We start from the raw sequence: 21227 nt of genomic DNA on the forward strand, positions 1-21227 counted from the left end.
ATGATCCTCCGTAGCAGCGCAAAGCACAGGCAATCAACCTGCACTGCACAAACGTTAGTGACATCTGCAGTTACGTAGGTGCTGCAGCTTGTGCTCCCCCAAGACGCTCCGTTACCCGGTTTTCACCTTTGCCTCTGCCGCTGATCAGAACCCATCATTACCTCCTTCGCCTACGCTACAGCACACACGCTACCTGTCCAAGAATGTGCGGCTGCAAGTTTAACCCTCAATAGATCCAATCCTTCAATCCTTCCGCAAGGCACGCCCATGCTCTGTCCGCGAACCCTTAAATACGCCACTCGGAATGCAACGCGTGGGGGGCACTGGCCAGCCAAAGTTCAGTTCTCCATCTCCAGCCCCGCTGCTCTGTTTGTTGCTCTGCTATTGACTCGAATTGCCCGCATTAGGCTCCGCGCTCCGCCGCTCCTCAACAGCCCGTCTGTTTCGCGCCCGCTAGCCGAGACAGACGAGCGAGTTATTTTCGTTTCTGCAATCGCTCCGGAGCAATCTTAATCTCATTCTTTTAGCATTGTGCGATTCTGCTCTCCACCTTTGCTGTTGACGCACTGCATCACTGCTGATCCCTCCGGCAGGTGCTTGCGCAGGTACTTGTAGATTACGTGCTTTAACGCCTGTGCTGCATGTACCTATGGACTCCTGAGATTTACCTCAATACAGCATCATGGATGCAAGGATAACTGGAGCCCATACCAAGAAACGCGCCACCCTCAATATGCATCTGCAGTTGAGAATTGATTGCCGTCGCTTCGTGCGGCTTGGATATGCAGGATTTCAGGATCTGCTGCCGATGATCCCTGTCTCGGCTAATGTGGGAGCTCGAGATGAACCGCACCCTGCAGCCCATGCCGCGTGCATCGCCAAAGCTACCGGCCGTCGATTGGTGCATTCGCGCATGGCCACGGGGATTAGTATGTACAGTCTTGGATTAATCCCGCCATGTGATCTGTGGTTGCCCGTCCGGTGTGCATACATAAAGCTGTCGCAGCGTGGAGGTGCAATCACGCAAGATGCGCTGCTGTGCGGTTGGACGTTTTAGCCGTGCAAAGCCTCGCTGTTGGTCGCTTTGAATGTGAACAACTGCTATTGAGTGCTACTGAGTGCGGAGTGCATACACGATGCAGCAAGGCCTCGAAATCAGCGCAAGTCCAGTCCTTGCAAAAACCGCTCATGATGGGCTCAATCTGCTCCCAACATCGCATCGTACTAAAACAGGCCATGTTTGTGGCTTGAACTTTGACGTCGGCTGTGCAAGCTTGCGGCGTCTCCTGACTCTGGATTCCGCATGTGATTGGGGCTCCCATCAACCCACCAACGTGAGCTGATGGTGGTGTCCATTTCTTCCGCTCACAAGAGGCCAAAGCCCTTGTAAGGTTAACGTTAACGTGGTATGCTTAATGCGAAACTCGGTCGTATTGATCGAGGTATCTACATGCATACATGTATGTACCTGTACTCTGTGTCATTACACTTACATGTAGGGAGAACGAGAGAGGAAAAAGATTTTGAGGAGCCACAGCATTCTTGAACAAGACTTTTTTTTTCCAAACAATTATATATCTTGCCATACTTCTAATACATCTTGATAGGAAATTAATACAAAAGAGAAAAGAAAAACAAACAAACTAGACTACATCTTATTGACTCGCAGAGCTTTTAGAACAAATTAAACCCCTTCAAACCAGACACGGGCTACCAGAGCCTAAATCTTTCATCTCTGCTTGACTTGCAACTTATGCCAGAACGGTCAAACCCTGAACCTTGTTGGTAGCGAATGATCCCTTCAATTGGTAGTGCTGAGCCACCTTTTTGCTAACCACGTCAAACACCGTCACTGCTGGCGCAACGGTGGCATTACCGGGGCTCAAGGCGTAAATGAAGCTGCCAGCAGCCTTCAAGTCATTGATACCAGGGTCGCCAGTGTTCAGGTTCGTGGTGGACTTGATGCTGCCATCGGTCGAGGATAGTTCCACAAATCGGTCGAATCCAGCGTCTGCAAGGAACACGGTGTTCGTCTCAGGGGAGAGAGTGGCCCAGCAGGTAGCCTTCTGGCCAGCAACATCAATAACGTTCTTGACGCTTGCGGTTCCGGTTTCGGTATCGACAGACAACATGACAGCTCCAAAGGCTGCATCGCTGGAGAGGATTTGAGAATCTGGGAGCGGCGCCGCGCCAAAGAGAACGGCAGTCTGGTCAAGGACATTCAGCTTGCCCTCCTGGCTGACAGCGACAGCTCCACGGCCGTCACACGGCTGTTCCACGGCAAACACTCCCAAAGTACCGGTGGTGTTTGTAGCCGGGTTGCCCTTGACGGTAGTATACAGCGTCTCTTCATCTTCAGAGAAGAATACTTGGCCGATGGTGTTGGGGGGGGCCCACAGGAGGCGTGGTCTGGTTCAAGCCGACTGGGCGAAGCTGGTCCATCTTGCCCAGCCCCTTTGAAGAGAAGGATGCGCAGGAGACACCAGACTTGGCGCCAGTTGCTCCAACGCAAACCAGCTTGTTCTTGGTTGATGCGCCAACCGTCACGGGAAATTCACCGGGCACGGCAGCGGGCCTGCCCACCATCGTGAGTCTAGTTGGGTGTAAGGGATCGATGGCAAACATGGAGACGGTATTGGATCCGGCATTGACGGCGAACAGATACTATTTTCAGTAACACGATATGTTAGTAAGAGGCTCTTTGGCGGCGATATCAGCCACATGTAGTCAAGTCTGTATACATACATTGCCAGCCACAGTCACGGCCGACTGAGAAGACAACACATCAGCGGTGGCGGGTGTTTGCACGTTGCCATTCTGGTTCAGGATGCTTGAGCCTGAGCCACCCGTCGCAGTAAGTGTGCCAGCAGACAGCTGTCCGTTGCTACCGATTGGCAGGGCAATGATGCTGTTCTGCTGCTGGTTGCTTGTGATATAAATAGCCCTTCCAGGCTTGACCTTGGGCGGAGGGCAAGAAGTTGGTGCCGCCGCTGACTCTGTTGCCAGTGATGTCAGCCCTAGAACAAGCAGAGACTTCCAGGTAGAGGAATGCATTGTGGCGTCTGATTGGCAGAGGTGAACGAATTGAGTAACTGATGGGATGGAAATCGGTACAAGCTAGACTGTAAGCTGATAGCCAAGAGAATCGACTGGCGAGTTCTCCAATTGATTGTATGGATTCAAGGATGAGTGAAGAGTTGGAGAGTTGGTTGATTGATGAGAAAGACTTGCAACTTCTGTCAACTTCGTTGCCTCTTTATATATTTCTCTCTCTTCGCGACATCTCCCCTATCTCGGTTCCCATTCCCTCGACGTTGCCGAATTTCCGCTCAACAATTTCAACTCAAGGCAACTAGACAACAGTTTCATTTGCGAAAAATCACGCCGCGTGCCGATGAACCGTAACATCAAACTGCGTCAGAGACAAGAAGCCTCCTTCAGCACATACCCCCTCATGAGGAATCTTTTCCAACTTGTCAGTTGGAGATCATCAGAATTGCCGGTTTGGGCATAGCGTGCACGACCACGATGCAGAACAAGCTTACTACGGGGACCCATGCAGTTGTTTACGGGGTATAGCGGGCGTGTTACAGCGAGCTAGGAGGGCTCTCCGTCTTGCTTGTTTCGGAAGAAGCCCAGGAACAGAGACTCGTTTCTGGCGCAGGGGCAGCAATATTGTCAGACGGTTAAGATTGGATTTTGAGAGCAATCTTGCGTGGGCGGCGTCCCAGGAACCTGGAAAACACCAAACACTCTCGGGTACCTGGCTACTCTGTTTGAGAGATTGCTCCATGTATACCTACTAGTAGTATCGTATCGTAGCCCCTACAGCATTGGATGCTTTTAGCCAGGAACCAAGCGCTAGCGCTAGCATTACGGAGCAATTCTATGGTATATATGCCCGTGTATGGAGCCGGTGACGTCTCTCGGAAAGGCATCGCCGTGTCTCTATGTAGGTGTAGCACGAAAACTACTGTATAGCAGCAGCAACTGGATCCTTTTGCTAGGCATCTCGGCCTTGAACAAGCCCGAAATCAAAAGCGTGACAATTGCCGAATATAAGGGCAGCAGTAATCCATACTATGTCGATGATGTCTAGCCTGTTTTGGAAATGGAGACCCTTCAAGCCCCTGATGAGCCAGTGCGTATCGTGTCTGCAGCAATACGACCAGGCCCGGGTCTCACCAGATTGTATTCCGCATCTGCCAGCTTCTCAATCATCCAATTGGGCACAGCAGACTAATTCGGGCTGTCGCTGTTGCTCCATAGTGCTAGCAGCAATAGCACATCGACGTTTGTGTATGCCATAATGGGCGACAGGATATTCCGCATCTTCAACCCGAGAGGTTGGTCAGACCTTTCTGATCTCCCAGCCCCGATGAGCATGACTAAGGTACGAAAGCATGTGCTGACGAAGAAGCAATAGAGCCAAAGGGCGATCCCGTCGAGAAGAGACGCGCCCAGCTGAGACGCGCCCAGCAGTAAGTATCTGCTCTGGTACGGGGTGTTTTTCCCAAACGGCGTTGACCGTCATCTATAGATCGTATCGCGATCGAAAAGACAAGTACACCAAGGCTCTTGAGGCTGAACTAGCACGCTCTCGGAGGAATGAAGCCGGCCTGGCGACTGAGACTCAGCAGCTTCGTGCAAGAGTCCATATACTGACTTCTCTTCTGTCACAAAACGGCATATCCCTCCCCCCTGAGTTTGCTGAGGATATATCCCATGGTTATACCCTACATACGGATGATAGCAGCCCAGCAAGTGAACAAGCGCAAACGGCTATCAGACCCCTGGAGGAGTTACAACTAGATCCTACGAGCAAACCGGCGAACCAAAATAGCCCTTTGAGCAGTGATGGTTTTCATTTGCGGCATCATGGTTCAAGATTCTTCAGAAGGCCGCTGCCTCCAGTACCCACGGCCACCATAACGCTCTCAGCTGAGCCCAGTGACAAAACTCACCTTTCCGACCTTGATGCCACGACAGTTGGCATGGAGTTTGTATTGACGTATGCTTTTTTTTTTTTTTTTTTTTGGGGGGGGGGGTCCCTCTTCGCACATATACATGGATGAAATGCTGACCGCATGGCAATGAAGACTAGAAAGGCCTTGTCTGGGCCATGTACACGGAAACCCCAAGAAGCCTAATGAACCAGGCGGTCATGCTTTGACTGCCACGGTTCAGCTTCAATCCGCCCTGTCTCTGCCCCCCATTGATCCACAGGATCCCAAGCCTCCGCCTTACCAGCAAGCCCCCGCAGCTGTGCTCGATCGCTTGTTAAATCTTGCGCCTAGTGTATCAGAGGACGGTGACGTGACACCGATCCAGGCGTGGCATTATATTCGACACCAGCCACACTTTGGCGGGTTTGAGATACAAAACCTTAACAGACTGGCTGAAAAACTACTGGTGGCCATGAAATGCCATGGGTGAGTAAAAGAGGCTTCCTTCTTTTTGACTCCGTTGGGAATGATTGCTGAGAATTGCAATAGATTTGGCGCTGCGATTCAGCCGAGCTTATTCGAATCAACTGTACGCGAAATTCTCAGTTCAACGTCTTTAATGTCACCGTGACACGGAGAGCATAGAACTGTCAAATCTTCATCTTTTCCTACCCTCTACTTGAGCAACGGTAATTCACCAAAGAATGGGGATTTCCTTTTCGGATAATGAGAGGACAATTGAAGGAACATACAGACGGGCATTCACCCAAATCACGACGAAGGGAAGACTGCGGTCAATGGGAGTTAAAAAGTATATATAGCCTGGTTTCCCTGGATGGCTACGGTACACTGTTTCTTCTTCTTCTTCTTCTTCTTCTTCTTCTCTCTCTCTCTTTTCTCATGGGCCGATTTTATCTGTGACAATTCTTAATTTGTAGGGTAATTCGTATTGCTAGGCAAACTTTGACTTTGAGTATGAAGCAATATACCTTCATGTTGTTTAGTTTTATATGTTATTACCCATGTAGTAGAAAAAAGCGACATTCATTACCTGCGGTTATGTTTTACGGAAACGTCTCCATGTGAATTTCAACACAAGATACATATATGCCTGCTACTTAGATCCACACCTAAAGTCGAGTTGCGCCTTGATACTTGACCTCGCAGACTCGATTTTAGCTGCGGGCCCTGTACCGTAGGACCCTAAGTAACAAACTTGCATTTCATACTTGGGAATAATATACGAAACTAAACAAGTACATTGTTCCATACCTCAAGTCGGATTTTGCGAGTGAATACGGTATACGGCGCAAGCAATGAACACTGAAGCTGTGAGTATAAGCTGACTAAGCTGGACCCGCAATCTTTTACAACGCGTCTCACCGAGTTGGCCGCGTCTGGTTGACTTCTTAGCGGGGCATTTATGCAGCCTTGTTTTCATCTACAATGTATCTTGTCACTCTCTCGAATCGCCTCTTCGACCTGGTGATGGTAGTCATGTAGGGCGATATCGCAGGCCTTTTCTCGAATTGCCTGGTTATAGAGGTTCTCGCCACACATCAAAGAAAATGGCCCGGTTCTCAGTACCGACAAAGGCCAGGCTGCCTTCTTCGCTGCGCGTTGATTCTACAAACCCAGCCGTGGTAAAAAGCCTGGGCCGACTATCCCGCGAGGCTCTCATTTCCTTGGCCATGGGCTGGCTTGACGGCGACTCCATTGCCAATGCGATACCTTACCTGGAGAGACGGGGCGACGAATATGAAGTTGACTTGGATGATCTCTATCCTGCATGCGGGTCAGTCCAGGAGCTGTACGAGTACTATGCGGCAATGCAGCAGCAAAAGGGATCCAAGCGCGATGTAGCCAATCGCATACTGGAAGGGGACTGGAGACATGGGCTATCGTTGTATCAGCTCGCAATGGTCGATTTCTACCATCTAGAAGAACACCCCATGTCTCAAAAATGGACAGCCTATAAGATCCTGCCGCTGAAGCCTCCAACGCAAGGTGCCGATGACGAGGTCCTTCAGGTCGACGATAAAGCGTTGAATGTTCCTCGCTTCCACCCATCAACGTTTTTACAAAGCCTCCAAGACCAAGTCTTGCCAGATATCAAGGCGCACTATCATTTTCATCGACCCAAAGATCTCCCAGTCTTGCTGCTGCGCATCTTCGTTATCGAATCCCCGTATAACAGCAGCCTGGCTCTATCTAATGCTACCAATTTTACCTCGTCTCGGACGGTGTATCTCGCGTTCCCCGATGGTTCATCCCACATCTATATTACTAAATCTCAATCCAACGGTCCGGCTGCTGCGGGTGAATCGAGGAGCCTTCAGAACTTGATTGTCCATGGAGTACCCAAAGCACTATCTCGACCAAGAGAACGATATACTCTTATTCCAACAAGTCTGACAAGCAGAAACTTGGAAACACTGTTGGATAAAAGAGGGCCTGGGCGAGGAAATGCCGCTGGAGGCGGTTGGAGCGTTTACGCCTCCGATAAAAACAAGAAATCTCCGCTTGACGCCATCCTCCCCAGCCCTCCGCTCTCAAGAGAGCCCTCCCTCACTGATCAGAATCGAAAGAGGTTGAAACCGCTAGACCAAAATCAACGCGCTGCCAAAAGAGCTAGGCTAATTGCCAAAGCGCGATTCGGTGACTCTGGCCTCGTCGCCGATGGAAAAGGTATCGAAAAGGTTGACATCTTACTCAAAGACCCTTTCCCTACAGCCACCGCCGCCGCAGAAGCCCAAGGACACGACGAAGAGCAGACCATTACTCCTGGAGAGCCTTCAACTTCAGCTCGGAGAAGAACAATTGACGCTGCGCTTCGCCAAGCTGCTGATGGTGATGAAGAGCTGAGTGAGCCGGAGAACCCTTCACAGTGGCGGCCAACAGTCCAAATTACATTTCAGGGGAATCACGTCTTTGCCGGTATTCGACAGCTTGTTGAAGCCGGCATTGTGGACGGCGAGCGTATGCCCGGTTGGATGACAGGTGAAGATGGCGTTACTGTAGGCGTCGTAAGGCAAGGACGAATACGGGGTAACAAGGGCTCGGGATTATGAAGTGGTCTCTAATGTTCTTGTCTTTTTTTTTTGGATGTACTGTATACTGCTCTTTCTATGCGCTTGATACCCATTACGATGAACCATGACAAGTCTAGTTTCTTTCACCAAGTCCAAAAACGCTTACTGTGTTTTTCCAAGACGCCTCGCAAAGCTCTTCGATGGTTACCCCTTTAACGGCGGCAACGATTTTAGCAACCCGCTCAATGGTGCATGGTTCGTTGCGGCCTTTAACCATGGCCCCCTCTTGCCACTTCTCCTTCTTCACAATCTTGAAGCGGTCCGGCACCTCGGGCTCCTTCTTTTGGTTCTTCTGTTTCTTTGGCTGCTTTGATTGCTGCTGTGCGGCTCCCGCAGGCGGCTGAGCCACACCATTTGGAGCTGGCTGTTCCGGCTCAGGCTTCTTCTCTATCAGATATTGATATCCAGCATGGCTGGGCCGCACTTCACACCAAGGACCATCCGTTTCGAGCATGATTCTGTCCAGAGTGACCTCTTTGACCATGGCCAAATTTTCTTCCGTTTTGAGACTGCAGCCGTTGACACCAATATGCAGGCCCAGGTCCATCAACTCCTTCATCTCTTCGATGGTGCCCGTGAAGCTGTGTACCACGCCGCCCTTTTCTAGCCTTTCAAGCTTCTCGCCAAAAGCCCCCTTCAACAGGTCTACAAAGTCGCGATGAGCGGCTCTGGAGTGGAGAAATAGCGGCAATTGGGGCTGTAGGGAGACTACAACTTTGAGCTGGGCCTCAAAAGAGTGCAGCTGAGCAGCTTTGCTGCAAAAGTTCAGCCGGTCATAATCGAGACCAAACTCTCCCACGGCAACTAGATGCCCCTCGCCAGACGATCTAGCATCGGCGAGGAAGGTTGTGAATTGCTCAATCACCTTTGCCGAGGTTTCTGCATCTGGCTCGCCCTGGTGTTGGGTCTCTTCTGGATCTTCGGGTTCACAGGGGGCAACATGTTCCTCATGTCTCCCATGGCCTCCTTTGCAGAATATGGCGCTGCTGCAGGGGTGAATACCAGCGGTAGCGAAGCAAGTTCCAGCTAAATAGATTCGTTCAGCTTAAGATCATTACTACTAGCGAAAGGGGTTACCAACGAAATTCTTTTGCTAGCTCTAAAGAGTCATGCGAGCTTGTGAAGTCAGAGCCCGTTACGATGAGCTTGGTACACCCCACCTCCTTGGCTCTTCCGATAACATCCTTGAGATCATCCGGATGTCGCTGAACGCCACGATGCTTGCCCCTGAATATGGGGTCGGCTAGGTTGATTCCTATCTTTACCAGCCAAAATCAGCAACTAGAAGGTAAGATAAGGGGGGCTAGCTTAGAAAGACAAAGTAATTACATCGATATATCTGGGCTTATAAGGTTGTGATCCCGGCTCAAGGCTGGGCTGCGGGGCACTCATTGTGGAAAATACCGAGACACGAGAAATGACTGCAGTGTAATGGCGTGGTAGAAGATGGCGGGCCCTCCCTAGAATCATAGACATATATACAGAATCTTCATATATGTGATATGAAGCAGCAATAGTAGCTCACTCGTGCTCAACTTCCTGTCTCGTTTCCGCCGCAAGAGTCGCCAAGGCCAGGGCATACGGCAAAATGACTTCTCAGGCAGGTGTGCTTAGTAACGTGAAAACACCACATTAAAGCCTTCATGATGGCACGTGATTCCGCGACATGATTGAAGAAAACTCGATGACCAATCCACGCGCCATGGGTTCGCGTATCCACCAAAACAGACCTTGAGCTGTGACTCCGTTTCAAGTGTTTTCACTGATGACTTAATCCTTCTCAAATGCTTGGTACGTATCTCGTTTGAAACCCGATCAGGCTTAAGGAGATCCAATGAGGAAGTGGTTTGTTGGACCCTTTGCGCCGTTCTCGCGCTTGACTGGCCACAGAGCCACTGGAATGTGCCAGCGCGGGGCAACTTTTTTTTCAATTAGTTTTTTGAGCGTACCACAGCTATAATTTACACGCTAAGCTGGCGTGGCGCGTGCTGGAGACGCGCCGTAGAATAAAACCGTCTGTCCCGCCGTCTGAGAAGTTCACGAGCAACTCTTTTCCTCCTCTGCAAACAAAATATCCCAAGGCCTCGATTCATCTCGAAGCCGCCAAAGCTCTGTCCGACTTCCTGCGTGTCTTGACTGATACCTGCGAGCGTCTGAGAGCCTTGAATCGTCATAGCCCTCGTCATTCTTTCTCTCCCGCACCAGTCCTTCGCCATCCCACGCCGCCGCCATGTATGTGAGGAAGCGTGGTATGTATCCCCACCTGCACGCACTTTGATTTGGATTGCGTCTTTGTAAACCCTTCTAATCCATGGATAGACGGTCGTCAGGAGCGTGTCCAGTTTGACAAGATCACGGCTCGTGTTTCACGGCTGTGTTACGGCTTGGACACTGACCATGTCGACCCTGTGGCCATTACCCAGAAGGTCATCTCTGGTGTCTATGGAGGCGTCACAACAGTACAGCTTGACGACCTGGTAAGTCAAGCTCCATGTCCCGCAATCAAGATGTCAAGCCGTTAACGTATAGAATAGGCTGCCGAGACTGCCGCGTACATGACCGTTACCCATCCCGACTATGCTATTCTGGCTGCCCGCATTGCCGTCTCCAACCTCCACAAACAAACCAAGAAGCAGTGGTCCGCTGTCGTCAGCGACCTGTACCACTATGTCAACCCCAAGAACAGCAGGGCCTCGCCCATGATCTCCAAAGATACATACGAGTGTGTCATGAGACACAAGGAGGAGCTTGACTCTGCCATTGTCTACGACCGAGACTTCAACTACCAATACTTCGGCTTCAAGACACTGGAGCGGTCATATCTCCTGAAGCTTGATGGCAAGATTGTTGAGCGACCACAGCACATGATTATGCGTGTGGCTGTTGGCGTTTGGGGAGACAACATTGAGCGTGTCCTTGAGACATACCACCTCATGTCCAGCAAATTCTTTACCCATGCCTCTCCCACCCTCTTCAACGCTGGTACCCCACAAGCTCAGCTGTCCTCATGCTTCCTGGTGGACATGAAGGACGACAGCATTGAGGGTATCTACGACACTCTAAAGACATGTGCCATGATTTCCAAGATGGCTGGTGGTATCGGCCTGAACGTCCACCGTATCCGTGCTACGGGCTCTTACATTGCCGGCACCAACGGTACCTCCAACGGTATCATCCCCATGCTTCGAGTCTTCAACAACACTGCCAGATACGTCGACCAGGGTGGCAACAAGCGCCCTGGTGCCTTTGCCATCTACCTCGAGCCTTGGCACGCCGATGTCTTTGAGTTCCTTGACCTCCGCAAGAACCACGGCAAGGAAGAGGTCCGTGCCCGTGACCTGTTCCTCGCTCTCTGGATCCCTGATCTGTTCATGAAGCGTGTTGAGAAGAACTTGGACTGGACTTTGATGTGCCCCAACGAATGCCCTGGCCTTGCTGACTGCTATGGCGAAGAATTCGAGGCTCTGTATGAGAAGTACGAGAAGGAGGGCAAGGGTCGCAAGACTATCCGAGCTCAGAAGCTGTGGTACTCCATCCTAGAGGCCCAGACTGAGACTGGTAACCCCTTTATGCTTTACAAGGATGCCTGCAACCGCAAGAGCAACCAGAAGAACCTGGGAACCATCCGAAGCTCCAACCTCTGCACTGAGATCGTTGAGTACTCTGCCCCTGACGAGGTCGCTGTCTGCAACTTGGCCTCTTTGGCTCTCCCTGCCTTTGTCGACTATAACGAAGGCTGCTATGACTTTAAGAAGCTTCACGATGTTACCAAGGTGGTTGTCCGTAACCTCAACCGCATCATCGATGTGAACTACTACCCCGTTCAGGAGGCTCGCAACAGTAACAGCCGCCACCGACCCATTGGTGTTGGTGTTCAGGGTCTTGCTGACGCTTTCCTCGCTCTGCGTCTTCCTTTCGAATCACCCGAAGCTCGCGAGTTGAACAAGCAAATCTTTGAGACCATCTACCACGCTGCCCTCGAGGCATCTATGGAGATTGCCAAGATCGAGGGTCCTTATGAGTCATTCAAGGGATCACCCGCCTCTGAAGGCATTCTCCAGTTTGACTTGTGGGATGTCAAGCCCACTGACCTGTGGGAGTGGGACTCGCTCAAGGAGCAGATTAAGGAGCACGGTATTCGCAACAGTTTGCTCGTCGCCCCCATGCCCACTGCCAGCACTTCCCAGATCCTGGGCAACAATGAATGCTTCGAGCCCTACACCTCCAACATCTACCAGCGACGTGTCCTTGCTGGCGAGTTCCAGGTTGTCAACCCCTGGCTTCTCAAGGATCTTGTCGATACTGGCCTCTGGTCCGATGCTATGAAGAACCGCATCATTGCTGAGAACGGTTCTATCCAGAACATTCCCAACATTCCCGCCGACATCAAGGCCCTGTACAAGACTGTTTGGGAGATCTCTCAGCGCCACATCGTCCAGATGTCAGCCGACCGTGGTGCTTTCATTGATCAGTCCCAGTCCTTGAACATCCACATGAAGGATCCCACAATGGGCAAGATTACCAGCATGCACTTCACTGGCTGGAAGCTTGGTCTCAAGACTGGCATGTACTACCTGCGTACCCAGGCTGCGGCTGCACCTATCCAGTTCACAGTTGATCAAGAGGCACTCAAGGTTGCTGATGCCAACGTCAGCAAGGATCGTGTTTTGAAGAAGCGCGCTCCTCCTCCAGGATCCTCCTTTTCGATGACTTCAGCCACTGCCGTTCCTAGACTTAGCAATGCTAAGAAGGACGACGTCTCTGGAAACTCATTGAGCTCTACTGGTATTCCTACTCCCACTACCACGCCTCCCCCTCTGGGCAGACCTCTGGCTTCGCCCCACAAAGCCCCTCCTATGAAGGCTGACATCGATGAAGGCGACAGCCCCAAGGTGCTCCCTACGGAGCCTTCAGACATCGTCAAGGAGGAGGAGCTGAGCAAGAAGCCCGATCAGACGGAAGACAAGAACGATGATAGCGAGGAGCGCGAGAGGGACATTTACTCAGATGCTGTTGTAGCCTGTAAGTTGCTCTTGCCTCTGTTACCAGACGAAATTTTGAAAGATCAAATACTAACTCCTTTATAGGCAGCATTGAAAACCCCGAGTCCTGCGTTATGTGCAGCGGTTAAAGGGATACCAGTCAGCTGTGATGGCGACGTGTACGAGTGCTGGAGAGAAGGGAGATAATCGCAGAGCTGATCAATTGATCGAGCATATACAACAAAACTGGCAACGGAAATGAAGATTAAATAAATGTTTTAGGGTTTGTGCATGGTGGGCGCCGGATTCAAGAGTCCGACTGAAGTCACACTGGATGTTTAATGTGTTTTGGACTATTATGGATTTTTCTTATGCTTGCGACATGTTAGATGTTGTTTATGTTAGTAACTATGGATTTTGCGTGCTTTCTAGATGCAGTTGTTCATAGCATAGAGGCACGAATGTTGGAATGAAATAATGTATTCATACGGATGAAGTGTCTGTCTCGTTGTATTGTTAATTATCGTATGGTCCAAGTGCTGCCATGTAATTGCATACATTAGTGCTGTTGCTTGATCTTCGATGGATCTAGTGTCGTCTTCATTGAAAAACTCGCCTTTTGCCGTGATCAAATTAAGTTATCTTGTCTTGAAATGTGAACTTGATAATTACAGTTACTCCAACTATACAGTCCATGCTGAACGGATCAAGTCAGACTTTGATGTGCACTTCAAGACCTTCCTCTGTTATTTTCCCAGATAGAGGGCGGCTGTTGTCGAACCAAAACGCTGGGTGTATTACTGTCAAGAGAACCGACATGAGAATCATGGGAACGGAGTCTAATGCGATGAAGATGCCCTCTTTTGATGACAGGGGGCCGTTGAAACCTCCATTGAGCTCGGCAACACGCCAACAGGAGCGTATAAAAAGACAAACGGCAGCTACTGCTGCGCCTAACGGATAAGAAGAGGAAGACATTAGACCATGGCATAACAAGCCAGCATAGCGATATAGTGTGACTTACCAACAATGTATCCTAGCCTCTTGTCTTCGGCAAGCTGTTTGTGTATCTTGAAGCACACTATGACGAGAAGAAGGCAGAATATTGCTGTGAACAAGACTTGTGTTGCGAGGCCTGCAATCATAAGATCGACTCCTATGGGATTCGTGTCGAATATTGCGGCAAGAGAGCCTCCACATCCGATGAAACAAAGACATATAAAATCGCCGAGGATGAATAGAGAGGCAAAGAGCCGAGGGCTGATGCGTGCGAGGCGGGCTGATTTATAGTGTCTTTGCAAGGTGCTTATACCGAGATACAGGGACGAGGAAAGAAAGGTAGGGCCTAGGGTGAGGCCAATGATGTACCTAGAAAGAAGGCCTTGTCAGGATCAAATGATGTTGATAAAAAAAAAATTGATGAACAATGATGAGGTTTTTGGAAGCGTACATGATGTATCCGTTCTTGTTGGCTCGATTATGGGAGAGTTGGACTTTGGCGACGTAGCCTAGCAGTTCTAAGAGGAGGCCGCCTAACATGCCGATGGCATAGCCGTAGAAGCGCCAGAATCTAGCGGTCAGAATGATTTGGATAGTAAAGAGAATAGTGAAGAAGGTGACGAAAAGAGCGTTTGGCGCAAGGAGTGGTGTGAAAGATACGGCGCCGATGCCGTTGGGGGGGGTTTGGATGGTGCTATTTGCGGTAGAATTCATGGTTAACAGATTACAAAACCTATATTCAAACAAACGAAAATGAATAGAAGTAAGAAAAGTATGAATCAGACATGCGAACCCAGCATTATTGTTTAATTGAGTGGTTCATGCTACTTATTTATTTGCTACAGTTATATCAAGTCCACCGCAAAACTGCCGTTAAATCGCCGCTTAATCCCCGCTTTGCTTCCGTCAACGTCCAAGTCACAAGTCCAAGCAAATGGATTTCCTCCTTTAAACAGCCACCACACTCAGCTATAAATCTCCGTCTGCAGATGACAACTGCTCATTTGTACTGCGGAAATATTTAGTTTTTCACCATGCGGTTGAAACGCGGCGTTGAGCGGGCGTCCTGCGACTTCTGCCATCGCCGCAAGATCAAATGCGATCGAGCTTCACGGGAAAAGCAGGGCCACTCTTCCTGCTCGCCTTGTTCTTTGCGTCAAATTCAGTGTATTCTTGATGATGCGGATGATATTCGCCTCCGCAGACGGCGAAGACTAAGCAGCCGCGATGGAGACGCTCAAAGTCTCAGTAATTCAAGCCCATTTCCCTCTATATACGGCGGAGAAACTCAAACGATATCCCAAGAGAGACTTCAGCAGCCATTGCCATCCTACTTTCCACCAGATACAGAGGATAGTATCCCTTTATCGGTGGACCAGACGCCGGACTTGTCTTTCATCGACACCCCTTTCGAGCTCAGTCCAGAGAGCATCTTTTTCTTGGACCAAATCTTCTTGGGTGGCGGTTATGAAGGATCAACAGAGTACCATGAGCCACAAATAGTAATAGACCCCGATCTCCAGCTTCCTATGGGAGAAGATTGGGCTCCTCACGACGCCCAAGGCGAACCGTCTGCTGAAGCCTCAACTGTTCGTGCTCAACAGAAACTCTGGGTTGGCTGCAATCTTGACAAAGAGACATTTGATGCAGCACTGCATGCTTACTTTGACTTGGCCACCATTCATCTCCCGGTGATCATGGAGGATGCTTTCTGGAAGGATTATTGCGCTGGGCGATGTAGTCCTGCTCTAGTATATGCCGTTGCTTGTCGAGGAATCATTTTCACAGCTACTTCGGATAGCTGGGACAAGCAACAATGCCTAGCCACGATGTTTAGACAAAAGTTCTTGGAGGCCCGGCAAAAAGCAACTGGTAAATCGGCTATACGTCTCGATGATCTTGAGGCACTGGCAATCATGGTCGGCTGGGCATACGATGAAGCGAGAAGTTCGCCTCTCGATACACAATTGGGAAACCTTTTCCTAACGCATGAATCACTTGTCCTAGCTACGCTACAGTCGCAGATGCAAGACTGCGATGCAGGAAATTCAGGAAATACAGACCAGATAGGTCCGCTTGCGCGCAAAGAGGAGCGTCGTAGGCTTCTTTTCTGGCATGTGTATGGGCTTGACGCGTTCCACAGCCTGGATCAGAGCCTCATCTCCAGGATTCCAGATGGAGAGAATGAGGGCATATCACGAAAACTGCCGCACCATGATACCGGAAGCTATCTTGATGCCATTCTCAGCTTGGCCATTATTGCGAGAGAGATGCTGCAGGTTTTTATGACTGTCAGCACAAAACGGAATGGAATCAAGCCCCAAGACGCCATAAATATGTATGAAAGGCTCGACCGTTGGCACAACCTCGAATGTCCGGTTCACCTTCGTAGGAAGAGAGATGGAAAAGGCAAACTGACGCCACCGGCAGTCAGCGAGTCAACAAAGACCAATTTTATCCAGCCATTGCATTGCTCTCTCCTTTGGCTTTTGGAAATAAACTGTTACCTGCAGGTCGAAGCTTGCGTTTCTCGTTACGGTATGCGAGACGGTGGCCCCTTTGAGGCAGAAATGGCTGCTCATCGAATTGAATTGGAGTCTTTGCGGGCAGTCAAGGACGGCATGGAGATTTGTCAATGGATGAAGCGATTCTCGGCTGCAACAGGTGCAGGCAGCGCCGCCAAGAGCCATTCTCTAATCGACCTTGCGCCGTTTGCCCGCGATATCTGTGCAGGCCAATGTTTTTGGATAAGTGAGCGCGGCAAAAGGGCGATCCGTCATCCCACAGGTCGGCAGCGAGGAGCAAAAGCCGGAAATGATCACAAGAAGAATGATATTGATGACTACATGAAGGCTGCCAAGGAATTTCGAAGCGCCGTGGCGACAGCAACGTCGCACAGAGACACCGAACTTGTGTTGGAGCGGCTAGACCAGCAGATTGCTTCGTTTGAGGACCTTTTGGCGCAGTAGTCTTTGATCAATGATCCAGGGTGTATTTTAGCACTTGTTTAGCAGTAGTGAAAGAATCGCAAGAGATGAGTGATTCTTTTCCGCTGAGTGGCCAGGCATTGAGCAACGAGGTATTGAAACTAGCATCGTGTAGCATGTTAATTGCAGTATTGTTGCTCAAGAGCAGTAGTGGCTCAAAAGTTGGATTAGCGTATGAATACTTGACATCCAATGGAAGGCCAAATAATGCTCACGCATTGAAAGGTGACGTAGGCCTGGTTTATCCTGCGTGAGTCCATGACTGCAGAAACCAACATGATGAGGTCAGCTAGACATAATAGGACCGGGATGAGTGAAGTAGAGTCTCGGAACAATGCCGTCCAGTACTTTGATAGATGGGTGGCAGCGCATCAATAGATAATGCCTCTGCAACTAGCCACTTGGCAAAACGCGTGGTCCTGATTCAAGCCTAACTTGTGTGAGCGAATCACGGAGATGCAAGCTACAGTTACGCCAAGGTCCGATCTTGACTGCCCGGACCGATGATGCTGGGGTGGGGTCCGCTTCGTTTCTAGTTTTTTTTTTTTTTTTTTTTTTTTGTTTTGTTTCCAATGGAGACCTGTTGGCAGGATTGGATTGGATGGTCCGAGGTTGATGTGAGACATGCGTGCATCCTGCGTAGACATGGAGGATAGTACTGCGGAAGACGATGCTGAGAAAGCTGGGCAGTTGTCCAAGAAGACGAGAAAACCAATTGGATTCGCTGGAACAGTCGTGGATTCTGTGTACCTGGTATCGGGTCGGAAGAGAATATCCAGCGTCAAGAGGCGCGTAGAACAATTATCGGATACTCGCGAAATGGAGTGGAGGGCACCTTTGATCGCTGGTGGCGCCGCTAGTTGCCACCTGCTAGGGTGAAGCCGGCAAATGAGCTAAAATGCACCGTCAGTGCCTAACTGCAGTGAATCCAGCTGGGTCGCAGCGATCAACCAGCCTCTTTTAGCAGCCCCAGCCACGCATCGTCGGCAGTCTTCAGCTCTGCCAGGGTCGGACAATAGCTGCTAAACGCTAGGCTAGCAGATGCTGCTAAAGTAGCATGCGGTGGATGATGCCGTCATTCCGACTTGGACATAGCTCCTGGGCTTCAAGAGTCGAGCACCAGATGTCCAAGTCAAGACTTGAGGTTGCCTCTGAGATCGTACGATATGCAAGGGGACAAGGCACTAGGGGAAGCAATGCGAGCACCAACAGCAACAAACTCCCAAGTGCTCTGGCAAGTACAGCCACGGACGCTGGCGGTTCAATTCTTCTTTCATGTCGTGACAGTCCCCACCAACAGCTACTCCGTACTTCATCCTCTGAACACAGCCAAACTGGACTAAACAAGCGCTGTCTTACCATTCACTGCTTGCGCATCCAGGCCGCCTGAGCATCGTGCAAGATGCTTGGGCACGTACCGTCAGATAGCAGATGAGAGCACTCGTCTATAATATTGCTAACATGCTCGCTTCATCGTATCCTGCATGGCCCAGTAACCGATCTATAGTTTGGAAAGAGGGTGTCGCACAGACCTCGTCACTCCGTTCACCCCCTGCAGGAAGAATCGCAGCTTCTGCTGTTAATGACGTTGATCAAGCCGATCTGCCAGCTGGCGAGTGCCGAGAGCTTCAGGTGACGGCAGGCACTATAGATCAGGTACATGGAAAAGGGCGGCGAGTCAAAGGCAGGGCGAGGTACCTCCTACCTGCAGGTTCTCTCCTCCTTCCCGACTTCTTAAAGCTCTAGGCCCTCCTCACCTGCCCAGCTCTTGCCAGGTGTCTGGGCTCTCTTTCTGCCACTGCCGCTCGCACATTCATCTCCCCCATCTCTGCTCTCTTCCATTTCTCAAAACTTCTCTCATCCACGATCACGGCCAGTCAAATCACCAAGAGTCCAACTCTTTCAAGTCGCCTCGTCGCCCTATCGCCACTCTTTGTTCTTTGTTTGCCTCGTCTTTCGTTGCGCATTTGTATCGCCCAGGTTGGTCCACTTCGCCTATCTCGCCCTTTCTCTCCAAGCATTCTCTGCGTCTTCTTCCTCTTCCCGTCTCTCTCGCGAATCGCTCCCCCAAGTTCCCGAGCATCTATAACGCTGGGTGACTTTGTTGCTTGTTTTGAGGGAACACCGTAATTTCTTCATATCCCACCTCAACACCCGCTCATCTCCTCGACCAAGTCGTACAAAACCCCTTGTACGGCCTGTCACAAAGGCTTGCGGTGCTTCTCTGTCCTCTCTGTCCGCCAATAGTCTACATTTTCTCTTTTACGGCCTTTGTTCTCCCCTCTATGATTAAAAACTGCCATCAGCCGTCAATAGTCTGTCACTTTCCAACTCTTCGATCTGTCTCTTTTTTTTTTTTTTTTGTTATTGCCAAGTTCGATTCTCGCACATTCTGAACGGTCGCTCGTTTCATCACGCTACAAACACAATCACTCAAGTTATCTTTACTGACAGCCACTTCTCCATCAATAGAACATCAGTTCGAAATTTTGACAACATCAACACCAAGATGAAGTCCGTCGTTATCGCTCTTTGCACCTTCGTGGCGGCCGCTGCCGCTCAGGGCTCGCCCAACCTTGCCGCCTGCGGTGTGAGTAATCATCATCACATCTCCTCTTGACATTTGAACTGCTACTGACCATCCTCCAGCAAACCTGCGCCACTAACATGCTGGATGCCGACAAAGCTGAGGAGCTGGGCTGCAAGCAGAATGACCTGAAGTGCCTCTGTGCCAACAAAAACTTCCTTTACGGCCTCCGAGACTGCTCTGCAGCTATTTGCTCGGCTGAGGATGCCAAAAAGGTTGTTGAATACGGCATCAGCATATGTGCTTGTAGGTCGCCCTCTCCACCCATCTTGTGGTATTTCTACTCACATCGTCACAGCGGCCGGAGTTGCGATCCAGACAAGCACTGGAGGCGGAAATGGTGGTGCCAGCAACACTGGAAGTGCATCTGGCTCCGTTGTTAGCGGTGAATCGACAATTGCCACCGCTGTTTCTTCTGGTTCTGCTGCCGTAAGTTCTTCATCTCCTGCTACCACCTTTCCTTTAAACATCTTTGTCATTAGCAAACCGCAGAGAGCAGCACTGACGGCGAACAGGCATCTGGCAAAGTGTCCACAATCTTCAGTACCCTCACTTCTGATGGTGAGACCATTACTACTGGTATCGCCACCACTATTGTCAGCAATCTGAGCGGAGGAAGCGCCAGCGGTGGTGCTGGTGCTTCTGGCCAAGTTTCTACCATCGCCACCACTGTCACTGAATCTGACGGCAGTGTTGAGACAAAAACCAGTGAGGTGACTTTGTCTGGCTCTGCCACTGCCACGGGTACTGGCGCGCACCAGACCGACAGTGCAGTCTTGACTACCGTGACGTCTGATGGCTCTGCTATCGTCAAGACTCTGACCACAATTCACAAGACGACTAGCGAGACGGAGAGCGCTTCAGCCACTGAAACTGAAACCGTCACAAAGCCCGAGTCCAGCTCTAGCTCTGAGGGCGAAGCCACTGCGACTGATTCCGGCAGCTCAAGCGCTTCTACCACGTCCACCAGCAGTGGCGCCGGCGTAAGTTTTGACTTCCCATACTTTGGTATCCGTTATTTTCTGAAACGATTTTGTGTAGGTTCCTCAGAAGACCGCTGGACCCGTCGGCATCATTGCTGCCGCCGGCCTTGCCATGCTCATGCTCTAATTCCCTGATGGCCCTTTTTTTGATGTTTCGCGTTGCACATGTCTGATATATAATACCCTATCATTGTCTCATAATCCTCGACTTACTAAACATCTTTCGCGCTCGGCGTGGGAACTTGGCGCTGAGTCTATCTCTCATGACAAGGAAAATAGGAACAAGGTGAATGGACATGAACTGGGAAGGTTAATGAGGGTTAATGACTCATATGGTTTATCGTTGATTTTCTTTTTTTAATTGGGCCATGAGAAAATATATCAAAGATTCGGTAATTAATTGCTGGTAATGAACCAGAGCAATGTGGTATGGAAAAGAGGAATGAATGAAGCTCAGGCTCAGGGCGAATTGGAATGCAATCCTTACTTGCCTGTCGGACGAGAGACTCTAGACTATCGTTTCCCTTGTCATGATATGACACCCAGATCTGGCACTGCCTAGGTAAACGGGCTGGATCTCTTGCTCTCATTTACAGGACATTAATAAATAATTTTGGTGCAACTTGCAATTCATATTACGTGCCATACACT

General features: G+C 50.2%; 12 protein-coding genes across 12 annotated transcripts; 6 read left to right on the plus strand and 6 right to left on the minus strand.

Annotated features, from left to right (window-relative positions):
- Window positions 1-1751: 1751 nt before the first annotated feature.
- Window positions 1752-2132, minus strand: TrAtP1_000483 (uncharacterized protein; the record flags this gene model as incomplete). Its single annotated transcript, XM_066110597.1, has 1 exon — window positions 1752-2132. The coding sequence occupies one exon, from the start codon at window positions 2130-2132 to the stop codon at window positions 1752-1754; it is 381 nt and encodes a 126-aa protein (XP_065966669.1).
- A 223-nt stretch (window positions 2133-2355) lies between these two features.
- On the minus strand, window positions 2356-2625 carry TrAtP1_000484 (uncharacterized protein; the record flags this gene model as incomplete). Its single annotated transcript, XM_066110598.1, has 1 exon — window positions 2356-2625. The coding sequence occupies one exon, from the start codon at window positions 2623-2625 to the stop codon at window positions 2356-2358; it is 270 nt and encodes an 89-aa protein (XP_065966670.1).
- Window positions 2626-2727: 102 nt separating this feature from the next.
- On the minus strand, window positions 2728-3054 carry TrAtP1_000485 (uncharacterized protein; the record flags this gene model as incomplete). Its single annotated transcript, XM_066110599.1, has 1 exon — window positions 2728-3054. One exon carries the CDS (start codon window positions 3052-3054, stop codon window positions 2728-2730), a length of 327 nt encoding a protein of 108 aa, XP_065966671.1.
- Window positions 3055-3997: 943 nt separating this feature from the next.
- Window positions 3998-5830, plus strand: TrAtP1_000486 (uncharacterized protein). Its single transcript, XM_014091634.2, has 5 exons — window positions 3998-4346; window positions 4427-4481; window positions 4541-5011; window positions 5100-5432; window positions 5496-5830. Exons 1-5 carry the CDS (start codon window positions 4310-4312, stop codon window positions 5575-5577), a joined length of 978 nt encoding a protein of 325 aa, XP_013947109.1. The 5' UTR covers window positions 3998-4309; the 3' UTR covers window positions 5578-5830.
- Window positions 5831-6385: 555 nt separating this feature from the next.
- Window positions 6386-9689, minus strand: TrAtP1_000488 (uncharacterized protein). Its single transcript, XM_014091632.2, has 3 exons — window positions 9368-9689; window positions 9120-9297; window positions 6386-9064 (listed from the first exon to the last, which is right to left on the minus strand). The coding sequence occupies exons 1-3, from the start codon at window positions 9512-9514 to the stop codon at window positions 8112-8114; spliced, it is 1278 nt and encodes a 425-aa protein (XP_013947107.1). The 5' UTR covers window positions 9515-9689; the 3' UTR covers window positions 6386-8111.
- On the plus strand, window positions 6515-8017 carry TrAtP1_000487 (uncharacterized protein; the record flags this gene model as incomplete). The annotated part of the gene is made up of 1 exon (XM_014091633.2): window positions 6515-8017. The coding sequence occupies one exon, from the start codon at window positions 6515-6517 to the stop codon at window positions 8015-8017; it is 1503 nt and encodes a 500-aa protein (XP_013947108.2).
- Window positions 9690-10268: 579 nt separating the features above from the next.
- TrAtP1_000489 (uncharacterized protein) lies at window positions 10269-13169 on the plus strand (the record flags this gene model as incomplete). Its single annotated transcript, XM_014091631.2, has 4 exons — window positions 10269-10287; window positions 10358-10515; window positions 10573-13060; window positions 13126-13169. The coding sequence occupies 4 exons, from the start codon at window positions 10269-10271 to the stop codon at window positions 13167-13169; spliced, it is 2709 nt and encodes a 902-aa protein (XP_013947106.2).
- Window positions 13170-13731: 562 nt separating this feature from the next.
- On the minus strand, window positions 13732-14733 carry TrAtP1_000490 (uncharacterized protein; the record flags this gene model as incomplete). The annotated part of the gene is made up of 3 exons (XM_014091553.2): window positions 13732-13973; window positions 14045-14388; window positions 14471-14733. 3 exons carry the CDS (start codon window positions 14731-14733, stop codon window positions 13732-13734), a joined length of 849 nt encoding a protein of 282 aa, XP_013947028.2.
- Window positions 14734-15053: 320 nt separating this feature from the next.
- Window positions 15054-16988, plus strand: TrAtP1_000491 (uncharacterized protein; the record flags this gene model as incomplete). Its single annotated transcript, XM_066110600.1, has 1 exon — window positions 15054-16988. The coding sequence occupies one exon, from the start codon at window positions 15054-15056 to the stop codon at window positions 16986-16988; it is 1935 nt and encodes a 644-aa protein (XP_065966672.1).
- A 7-nt stretch (window positions 16989-16995) lies between these two features.
- Window positions 16996-17266, minus strand: TrAtP1_000492 (uncharacterized protein; the record flags this gene model as incomplete). Its single annotated transcript, XM_066110601.1, has 2 exons — window positions 16996-17160; window positions 17222-17266. The coding sequence occupies 2 exons, from the start codon at window positions 17264-17266 to the stop codon at window positions 16996-16998; spliced, it is 210 nt and encodes a 69-aa protein (XP_065966673.1).
- A 914-nt stretch (window positions 17267-18180) lies between these two features.
- On the plus strand, window positions 18181-18780 carry TrAtP1_000493 (uncharacterized protein). The gene has a single exon (XM_066110602.1). It carries the CDS (start codon window positions 18438-18440, stop codon window positions 18750-18752), a length of 315 nt encoding a protein of 104 aa, XP_065966674.1. The 5' UTR covers window positions 18181-18437; the 3' UTR covers window positions 18753-18780.
- TrAtP1_000494 (uncharacterized protein) lies at window positions 18781-21198 on the plus strand. Its single transcript, XM_014091629.2, has 6 exons — window positions 18781-18986; window positions 19479-19596; window positions 19656-19839; window positions 19892-20022; window positions 20109-20576; window positions 20635-21198. The coding sequence occupies exons 2-6, from the start codon at window positions 19516-19518 to the stop codon at window positions 20701-20703; spliced, it is 933 nt and encodes a 310-aa protein (XP_013947104.1). The 5' UTR covers window positions 18781-18986; window positions 19479-19515; the 3' UTR covers window positions 20704-21198.
- Window positions 21199-21227: the final 29 nt, after the last annotated feature.

Source organism: Trichoderma atroviride, chromosome 1, assembly GCF_020647795.1.
Source record: "Trichoderma atroviride chromosome 1, complete sequence".
Taxonomy (NCBI): Eukaryota; Fungi; Ascomycota; class Sordariomycetes; order Hypocreales; family Hypocreaceae; genus Trichoderma; species Trichoderma atroviride.

Excerpts from the sequence above, each read along its gene's own strand:
- TrAtP1_000493 (XM_066110602.1), top strand. The coding sequence starts at position 18,438 with ATGAGAGCACTCGTCTATAATATTGCTAACATGCTCGCTTCATCGTAT.
- TrAtP1_000488 (XM_014091632.2), bottom strand. The coding sequence starts at position 9,514 with ATGTCTATGATTCTAGGGAGGGCCCGCCATCTTCTACCACGCCATTAC. Across the intron at positions 9,298-9,367 it reads ATAAGCCCAGATATATCGAT|ATAGGAATCAACCTAGCCGA; the intron begins GTAATTACTTTG and ends TGGCTGGTAAAG. Across the intron at positions 9,065-9,119 it reads AGAGCTAGCAAAAGAATTTC|CTGGAACTTGCTTCGCTACC; the intron begins GTTGGTAACCCC and ends GAATCTATTTAG.
- TrAtP1_000494 (XM_014091629.2), top strand. The coding sequence starts at position 19,516 with ATGAAGTCCGTCGTTATCGCTCTTTGCACCTTCGTGGCGGCCGCTGCC. Across the intron at positions 19,597-19,655 it reads CCAACCTTGCCGCCTGCGGT|CAAACCTGCGCCACTAACAT; the intron begins GTGAGTAATCAT and ends ACCATCCTCCAG. Across the intron at positions 20,023-20,108 it reads TTTCTTCTGGTTCTGCTGCC|GCATCTGGCAAAGTGTCCAC; the intron begins GTAAGTTCTTCA and ends GACGGCGAACAG.
- TrAtP1_000486 (XM_014091634.2), top strand. The coding sequence starts at position 4,310 with ATGGGCGACAGGATATTCCGCATCTTCAACCCGAGAG. Across the intron at positions 4,347-4,426 it reads CCGCATCTTCAACCCGAGAG|AGCCAAAGGGCGATCCCGTC; the intron begins GTTGGTCAGACC and ends AAGAAGCAATAG. Across the intron at positions 5,012-5,099 it reads GGCATGGAGTTTGTATTGAC|ACTAGAAAGGCCTTGTCTGG; the intron begins GTATGCTTTTTT and ends ATGGCAATGAAG.